The following is a 10000-nucleotide window of genomic DNA, read 5'->3' on the forward strand; positions in this document are numbered from 1 at the left end:
TTTTCTGCTTAGAGTCAAATTCTTTCCACGCAGCTTACAAAAATAAATACTTGTTTTTTGCTAAGATCATAATAGCTCATTAGAAGAGGCTGAATTTGGACCTAGACTAAAACCTAACACCACAGGGCTGAGCATGCTTACTTGAACCTATAATGTTGCTAGTTCTCGCTCTCTGGGGAAGGAGAGGACTAGGGGAGAGGATTCAGCCTTCTTAATTGTGAACCTCATTAGTGACGGTTGCTAGGCAAAACACACACCTACTTTCAGTGCATATGAAAGAGATAAACAATACGTCATAGACCATAATGACTCTGGTGCTCAGGGCGACCTTTAATTATTATATTTTTGTTCTCTTATACCTTAGTTATTAATGCAGAAAAACAAATTAGTTTTGTGTGTGTGGACTGCAGCAGATTTGTAAATCGTTTCCCATTTTTTGATGTCTAGATCGTATTTCCTTCTGATAATTGTTGCTTGCCTCATTCTTTTCTCTGTGTGCCCATTGGTAAATACTATTTGAAACGTAAAATGACAATGATTGTATTAGCAGCTTAGTATGCTGTTATTACTTTAATTAATTTTATTAGTGTAAAAAGCCATGATCCTGTCAATATGTTAGTACCAACTCGCAAGAGGAGGCCCATGCGTGGGCCACGCAGCCGCACGTCAAATCGCAGCGGGTTGGAGGACTCTACCTCTTTGAGGACTGAAGATGTATTTGATCCCTATGCATTTAATTTTTGGTTGGCCCTGAAGTGATCCGGCAGTGGGACTAGTTAGTTGGTCATTGTAGGTCCCTTCCAACTGAAAATATTCTATTCTATTCTATTCTATTCTATTCTATTCTATTCTATTCTATTCTATTCTATTCTATTTTATTCTAATTCCATTCCTATCCTATCCTATCCTGTCCTATCCTATCCTATCCTTTTATTCTCTTTTAATTTTATTAAAAAACAGGTTGCCTGAGAGCCGGTTTGTATCTGGTTTGTATCTTTACGTTGGTGTATTCTACAGCGCAAACAAAGTGATTTTTAAATCTAAATGATTATTTGGGGCTTTGTGGGAGAATAAATACGTGTGTGCACGTGTACGAGCGCAGCTGGGATTCTGTGCGAGTGATTCGGAGGCTGATGGGCTCCAGAAAGATAGTATTTCACAATTCTGGATTTTCAGAGACACTTTCCATTCTCCTCTTCATCTCAGACTATCTTCTTTTAGCAGTTCAGGCAAGAAGTCAATCACATTGAGTCAGTCTGAAGAAAAACATTTTATGCTGTTTTTCTCATACAAACCCCCTCCTGCCGTAATCTGCAGTAAGGCCCAGCCACAGGAAATTGACCTCACAGTAAATTCTTTACAGATTCGGTCATGTTTTTACCATCCACTTAAACTTGCATACATAACCTGAGACTGTACCTCTGGATCAAGGAATATGACAAGCCAAAATAAAATCAAGTCAAATTAAATAGCAAGAAAAAGCTGCAAGCAAAACAAGACTGAAAAAAAAAAAAAAAAACAAATAGAAAAAGATGAAAAATTGGTTGTGACTGCAAAACTGTAAGTATTAAATAAAGAAAGAAGTCAGAAGCAAATTCAGGAGCGGCCGTATTCTGGTTGACAAGGGCTGAGAAATACTAATGGACTTTTTTAATGGGTGGTTTGATGGATGAGAGAAGAAATTATGTAAAAGTAAATGTAGTAGTGTATCAACATAAAGTATGGTGCAAAAAAAAAAAAAGAAAAAAAAAAAGCATTGCAAATAAAAAAAAGACATGTAAATGTGTGCCTACCATTTTCCAGATAAGAAGGGGCCGTACCTTCTGAGGGGTCAAGGCGGCGAGCCCGCCTCCCGTGTTTGGAATTGTTGTGTACAAACATGTTGTCTGAGACAGCCAGCACGTGGCCATCCACATTGACTGTTGTTGATACAACAACCTGCAAAAGAAAACAACAAAAAAATCCAAATGTAAGAAGCCCCGCGTATTTTCACAGCCGTGGATACAGAATCACGTCTTCTTTTAAGACAAAACACCACCACAGCCCGATACTTTTCACTTTAAAGGAAGTGAATGACAACTCTGAATACATCTGTGTTTATGTGGCTAACACTGGTGATTTTTAACTCACAATTGTTTCTCTTCAGAACCTGCTACACTAATTAGAGTTTAATCTCCTATTATGCTAACAAATGAATTCAATTCAGGGAAATATTCTTCTAGCCATTAGTTTCAGAAACACCCCTCTAGCCACTCATTTTAAAAGCTGCTGTTTTGATTGATCTGTTGATATATTGATTAGATAGTTTATCTAATTAAAATTTGTTCACTTGAGACTGTCTTCAACTGAAGGGTTGTGAGGATTCCAAATAAAAAAAGCTTAATAAATCAGGAACCATCCTAACTCCCCATTTTTTCTTCAGTAAATGATCTCCAGGTCAGTTTTACAATTACATTTAATGTCTGATAATGAACTTTTTTGCATGTGAAAAGACCGAGTTGAATATGAATAGTGAAAGTGTTTTCAATCCATGAAAAGTATCCCTTCTCAAGTTCATTTGGATGGTGATTGACCCTGGTATGTCAATGGAATTTCCTCCTTTATTTTTGAGTGAAAGGCTCCTATTCTTGTGTCCAGGTTCAGAGTCCGGCCATAGAAGAGATGATGGATAGGGCCTTCTTTGGCTTCCAGCTGCTTCTCAGTAGAAAATGGAAAAGGAACGTATGCAAAACGCACAACCTTCCCGATAAAAACACCTACACAATGGGGTCGTGAAACTCCTTCCGGAAACGATATCGCATGAACACAAGCCAAAGAGGAAACCGTGAGTTGCGCCTGGGTTTGTGTGGAGCACGGCTTCGTAGGTTGATCGCTATTATCCCAGATAGACATTTACATCTTATTTAAATACTCCAGCACGGACCCTGTGGTGCGGGTTCCAGATTTTCTAAACGAAGTAATAGCTGCAGAATTTTCTTTGGGGTTTAATGTTAGTAGAGTCCTTAAAGTCAATAGCTAAGTTAGGCCTTATCAACCCTACTGGTGACGGTGGCAACAGCTAGTACACATTCGAGCTTTTATCTTCTATTCATTTCACCGTCGGGTATAACAAAAATGACTGTCAGGGTTCTCACACCAGCTCCTGTACCCAAACACTTATGGAACAAAAATCGAAGGGGTACAACTAGCCTCCCTTCGCACAGAGCTGCTCCAAGGCATCAGAAGAAAATTCTTGTCTGCTTCTATGTTTTGGATCACCTCTGATCCTGTTTCTTATTCACAACCCGTAATTAGCTTTCAGCTATCACAGCACCTTTTCTGCGCATCCTGCCTCCTTGGAGACAGCCATCTGCGGTACCCTTTGGAGCAGCCCGAGGGCAGTTCTCTGCCAGGCTGCTCTGCTCCCCTACCTTTCTCCTCCCAGAAGTGGACACTTTCCCTCGTGTCAACACCCGCCCTGGAGAGTGCTGAGGCTGCACACTCACCTCGGCCGCAGAGCTGCTGCCAGGCCACTGGCCTACCTGCTTTCACTTTTAATGAGATTCGCAGACTTTAAGAGATACCACAAAACGTACAAGTGCAATTTTCAGCAAAGATTTCTGGATTTGGTTCCTAGAACACGGTATATTAAAAAGACAGAGAAAGGTGTGTATAAAAACGACAACTATTTTTGTTCTGTCATGTATATATAGGTCAGTCACCAAGGGAAAATACTGTAGTTCAGCAAAAGAAAGTAGACATGCTACGCTTTGTTATATCGGCTTATTCCTGCAGCGCACCTAAAGAAAGGTGCTGAGACAGTGAAACCAGTTAAAAATATTGTTCAAGATCTGACATACTGTTAAGTCCAGTTAAACCTTCTGAGAGGCAGGGAGATTAGCTAAAGAGACCCAGGGAAGTCTTTCTAGTGCCTACTGGCTCCATTGTCGACCACAAGATCACTCATGACTGATGCTTCATTTAGTCATCGGTGAGACAAAGAGGACATTTCCACTCATTCCAGGTTTGACCTTCTGTTCTGTTCAGATGGATCAATATCACCAATGCCACGTGAAGCTGAGATGCATGAGAAATGGAGGCTTGGCTCAATTGTTTTGAAGAAATATTTTTTTCCAGCTACAGAGCTTTTCTGTTGGCTGGCTCAGGGGTGCTGGCTTCACCGGTTGGTTGGCTGTGCATGAAAACAGATGTCACATGTTTTGCTATCAAGTTTAACCGCAAGTTATTCTTCTGAAAAGTACAAAAGTTTTGAACATCTCGATACTAGTTTGTTATTAGTCTCAAATATGAATCATCGTGACACATTTTGAAATAAGAAGCATATATTTCCCAACGAGCATTTCAAATGACCCCAAACACAGAGGAAATCATTTGTCCGTCATGTCAGCTGTCTCTCTGTAGTGTTATGATTCACCACAGGACATTTCAAAAGCTGTAAGAAGAAGGTGAAGTATTAAACATTTTCTAGCACAACTGGAATAAAAATATGTGGCTAGGACCACCACTGTTGGATTTACAAGTTGTGAATGTGAAGAACCCCTGTGTGAGATCCAAACTTCCCTGCGCTCCACCGTCACCTCTCTTAGTAAGATTCTGCTACTCGGTCTACATGTGGGAAACCTCTGCAGGTCTGAGCCCACACCACACTACAACGCAAGCGTTAGTATGACGGAAAACCAGGGAAATACTTCCTGAGGAGAGACCCACTTGCTTCAGCATCAATCCCTTACAGTCCACTGCGGAACCCGGCGAGACCCAACAACCAGCATTTACATTCGTGGGGGAACCATAAAAGATCAACAGTGGGTTTTTTTAGAGTCACGCAGCATTGGAACTACACTAAGTCGAAGCACTGATACTGCTTTTTCATTTAAAAAGCTCAAGATGAAGATGCTTGTAAGTCTTTTACATATCGTTTATTCTTTAAGAGGGATCTGTACCTGGAATCTTCGCATGTCTCGCGGGTTGCCTGCATTCTTCAAACAGTTCTGATTGCACTTGAGGAAAAACTTTAGAAAGAATCTATAAAAACACAAAATTGAAATCTATTAGATTCATCAAAATGTAAATCCAATTTTAAAAAAGTTTAATAAAATTTAATCATAAATAGTTATACCCAAAAGAATACTGGTAGTGAAATATTACTTTCTTATTAGTTAATGAACTTATTTTAAAGCATAAGATCTCTGTTGTAAACAGAACATTATTGCCAGGGAAAGGCAAATTTATATTTTTAATTTTTCAACAACTACAAATGTATTGACTCCAGGCCATATCCTTAGCTCGGTGTGGGAAAGTTGATTTCAATGACTCATTGACTTCAAAGGCAATGACTTACACCAGATGAGAATTTGTCTCTATTTTTTTAATACGTTTTATTTTTTCACAACTTATATGAGCAGTAATGACCTCTACATCGAAACATTCCAAGGTAATGAATGATCAATCTTCTGAAAAACACTTGGCGTTGCCTCCGGTTTGGAAACTCTCGCTATTCAAAGGGACTCGATCCAACTCCTGCTGACTCCAGGGACATCCAAGCGGGATCTGCCCACCGGCAAGGCCCCAGTTCCCTCATTGTTTTTGAAAGGAAAGGAACATGGCAAATTAGGCCCTGTCTTATGACCTCTTCAACCTTTACCAGCCTTTAACTGTGAGGAGTCACTCTACCCAGGGATGGAAATCCAGCTTATTTTTGCTGAGCGGCAACCAGCAATTATTTAGGACTAACCCTTATCATCGAGGCATCTCCCAATAACTATTTTTGTAGCATCGCTGCCTCCCAGGAACACAGCAAGCGCGTATAGGAAGGGGAAAAGCTTGCAAAGGTGCAAACTCCTTTATGCCGCGCTCCTGTAACTGCTGGGGAACGAGGTGATATGGGATGTCTCCACCCTCCAGGCTACGCAAGCTGGGGGGACCCTCACCATCCTGCGCTTGTGCAGGAGGATGTTCACAGCCTAACGCCTCCTCTTTTCTTTACATAGCTATATTTTCCCATTTCATAATTAAAAAAATATTCTATAGGTCTGGTTTTTGGCTAATGACTGACGGCTAATGACAAACAAGGCTCAGGACTTTCTAGTCACCCCCAGTTTCTCAGATGCGCCACCCAGCAGCTTGTGCTGCCCGACTTCATACACGCTGAACAGCAAGGTTAGGTGGAGCTTTTATATTTACAATATCATAGAATCATATAGAATGGTTTGGGTTGGAAGGGACTTTGAAGATCATCCAGTGGCACCCCCTGCCCTGGGCAGGGACACCTCCCACCAGCCCAGGTTGCTCCAAGCCCCGGCCAACCTGGCTTTGAACCCCTCCAGGGATGGGGCAGCCACAGCTGCTCTGGGCAACCTGGGCCAGGGGCTCACCACCCTCATGGTGAAAAAATATGAACTTTTATTTATTCGTGTCAATCTTTATAAATGGCTGTGACTATTCTTGTCGTATACACCTCACAGAAGTTTCCATGTGCCAGCAGCATTCCTGGCAGGAGGCAAGCCAGGTGCCTCTTCCCTTCTTCAGCACCCAACACGGCCCAACTGCGGCCGACAGAAAGTTGTGCCGCATTGCGCTCGCTCCTGCAGAGCTTTGAGGGTCAGACAGGAGCGCTATGGGCTTATCCCCACATCACAAAGTAGTGTTTTTAATCACAGCTCTTCCTTGTCAGTAAAACATTGAGCAGGACCCTAATATTGATAGGGGATGCCAGCGCTGAAGGGGCAATCTCTCGTATCAGAGAGGCAAGGAGGCAAGCGATGAGGTTTACTGAAACTGTGCATAAATAAATTGATGCTGCCAGTTTAGCTGAACGTATGTTTCATTAAAACTTTCTATCCCAAAATCTGTATAGCGGTTTTAGCTGTCAAGCTGAAAGGAGATGTATTTCTGCAGTGGTTGACATGGATGCTCACCTGAACTCAGGATTTCTGGACACTGTTGCAGGGACACTATCAGCAACTCCATGAAACCACATTTTTGTTAGCCACCCTAATTTTATCTGCCTTGATTTTGGCTTTTTTTTAAGGCACTTATGATCTCCAGATCAGCTGGGGAAAAATGCAGTCTTTGAGATGTTCCTGTGCTCTGATTTTTTTTCCTGCTGCTAGAAAGGGGACTGCTACCATCAGCTGAGTGATGGCATCATTCCATCCATGAGTATGATGGCATTTCCATCATACCTCTATTCTTTTTTGCACACCTTCCACTGCACGGACTGTGACTGCGATGACATGCAAGGACCAGTTGATGCCCGTGTCAGTACGGGGACACTGGTGACAGCCCCAGTCAGGAGCTGGGGAGAGCCTCCAGCTTTACAGCTCCTCAGTGCCACAGCCAGGCTGAAGAGGCGTATCTTATCTATCTTTTTTCTGATCTCAAATGGGTGTTGTGAGGCTTATTGAGCTAATGTTTGTAAATTGCTCGGAAATTCTCCAATGAATTGTGCACTAGGAATGCTAAGTATTGCTCCTCGTGGATTGTTTTTAACGTGAAGCGTTCGTGATGAATTGTTTCTATACAGAGAGCTCACATCCAGTCAAAAAAACGGGCCATTAAGCACCCTTTCACTAAACATCAACTGGAACTGATATTTATTCAATTATTTGGTGAAAAGGACCCACGCTTGGTGGAATTAAACACCTTCAAGTTTACTAGGATGACCCTGGTACTGGGCTAAATATTGAAGCCACAAAGCTGGGGTCAACACAAGCAGCACTCGTATTTCAGCTCTGCTACATCCCTGGATACTGAGATATCTTATTTTATTTTTTAACCTGTGTTTTCAGAGAGTTCATGGAGAGCACAGATGGCATCAAGACAAGATTTTCAGAGGAAGGCAACACAAGCTAAAAACCATGCTCTGCTCACGCAGGGCATTTCTCAAAGCTTGCCAGGAGAAGAAAACTGACTCGATGGTTCCTCTCAGCTGACCAACAAGGACCGTGGGCACTACGAACCCAGCCCTACGGCAGAGGAACAGGGATGGGCGCTTTCCCTGTGAGCTCTGCGCTCCCGGGACACGATCGCTGCCACACAGCAAGAAGCGAGAGCTCGGTTTGGTCATCTCTCAAACTTTGTGGTGACCAACAGAATGAGAACGCAAGCCTTTCCGGATTTGCCACTCCCTGCTATATTTTGTATTGTACACACAGATTGTAGTCTTTTTTAATAAATACAGCCTTGCAGAATCGCCCTCCTAAACATACTAAGCTGTTCCTAAAATACCGATATGGGGAAAAATGCAGTCTTTGAGATGTTCCTGTGCTCTGATTTTTTTTCCTGCTGCTAGAAAGGGGACTGCTACCATCTTAATTAAAATGTATTGCCTACCACAAGACTTCACTATTTTAAGATAAAATTTACATCTTTTATTGACTCCCCTCACCTATACACTTAGCTCGCGATGCCTCTCAACGCCCATCTGCCATCCGCGTACAGTAAGTCACTTGATATTCCACCCACCAATTTTTCCTAACAACCACTGTGCAATTAAACTCAACACGTTCTGTTGCGAGGTAAATTAGGCACACCTGCGGCCAGACTTCATTTGAACTGCATCAGAAAAGGACCTAACAAGGTGAGAGCGTACCACAAAGTTATAGGCCTGTCAAGCAATTAGGTTTTCACTTCTGGGACATCCGCACAGTGCAATTATGCTACACATTACAACCTGGCTAATCTTCTGAACAAATGTCATGTCTCGGAGAAGCTAGTAAAAGCAGTTCATCTGCAAATGTGTCTGCTCTTAAGCCTCCACCTTATGCACATAACAACCTACAGGAGACTTTTTTGTGATATGAAAGATGTTTTTTGCCATAGAAGAATTTTTTAAACCCTGCAAGTGCCTTTTCATCCTTTTCACCTCTTCTTAACCTTTTTGAGAGGAGGTGTTGTAGCAAATAGACCAGAAAGACTTTTGTACTTGAATTTCAACACTAAGCAAGAAAATACTTGGCATTATAAGCACAATGTGGCTTTGGTGTGGTCTGATTCAAATACTGTTTGGCTAAAGGCATAGTTGTGGCCGAAACCCACCTATTACATCCTAGAAACATCATTAGGAAAGCGCATTTCCACCAGACGCCAAACAGAAGTGCCATCCATGCAAATAAACCTCGGCAGGAAGTAAACATTTAATTCCTTTTATTTCAGATACTGAGTGTGAGCGTCCCAGCGACAACACCCTAAACCAAAACCTGCACTGAGGATAGGTGAGAGCCCTGGTAAGGAAGTCAGCCGAGACCCGCAGTGACCATCAGCCTCCACCCTTTTCTCAAATAAGATCTTCCCAACATCTGCTTCAAACCGGACAGAAGACAGAAAACCGCATCCTCCCTGACGGCACCATTTTGCTTTACTCCAATAACTCCGTTTCATTTTCATCTGTATTTCAGGTACGGGGTTAGCGCGTTCAATTAAGCCTACAGATGAGCTCTTGCTGTACTACAAAATACACAATTGTTAAGATATGACAAGGCTGCTCTACTTCCATGAGTAAAAAAGCTTGGATTTGGATCATTATCTGCGATTCCGCAGTTCTTTGGAAGAGAAGCTGTCTGCAGGGGCACAACGCTGTTGCGGGGTGGAGGCAGGAGAGAGCAGGAGAAGAGGAGACGTTTGAAGTCAAATGGTAATTCTCATCCTTTACTCTATTACCCTTTAATTGGCTTTTTCCTAAGAAATATCTGACAACCACTTTGCATATCTCTTTTCTAGAGCCTAGTAAACAAAGGATTTAATACTCTTGTTATGAAAGGAAAAATCTTTCCTCTGTCAGAAAATCTTTGGCTTTAGCACCAATAAACTCTTTATTACTGCTAAACTTGGATTTGCTGCTCGATCGCAAAGAGGCGATAAAAACTCTAACCTGTCATTAGTGCATTATGCTTAATTGTGTACAGTATGTTTCCAGTTGCATCTGTTGGCCCATTATCAAAATGACCATTATGTACACTAATTCCCTGACCCTGTCTTTATTTCCCTAAAGAGTCATAATCTT

The 10000-nt window shown here is 42.0% G+C and overlaps 1 protein-coding gene across 32 annotated transcripts in view; it reads right to left on the reverse strand.

Moving 5' to 3' along the window:
- The window catches only part of EBF3 (EBF transcription factor 3), a 130375-nt gene that overhangs the window by 40843 nt on the left and 79532 nt on the right, over positions 1-10000 (reverse strand). For 18 of the 32 annotated variants that reach the window (XM_074589920.1, XM_074589919.1, XM_074589934.1 and 15 more), the window contains 2 exons: positions 4941-5022; positions 1794-1938 (listed from right to left, as the gene is read on the reverse strand). In XM_074589920.1, coding sequence (XP_074446021.1) covers positions 1794-1938; positions 4941-5022 — 227 coding nt within the window. The remainder of the gene's footprint in view (positions 1-1793; positions 1939-4940; positions 5023-10000) is intronic. The other 14 variants (XM_074589924.1, XM_074589935.1, XM_074589923.1 and 11 more) reach the window with 1 other exon arrangement.

Source organism: Larus michahellis, chromosome 6 (genome assembly GCF_964199755.1).
Source record: "Larus michahellis chromosome 6, bLarMic1.1, whole genome shotgun sequence".
NCBI lineage: Eukaryota > Metazoa > Chordata > Aves > Charadriiformes > Laridae > Larus > Larus michahellis.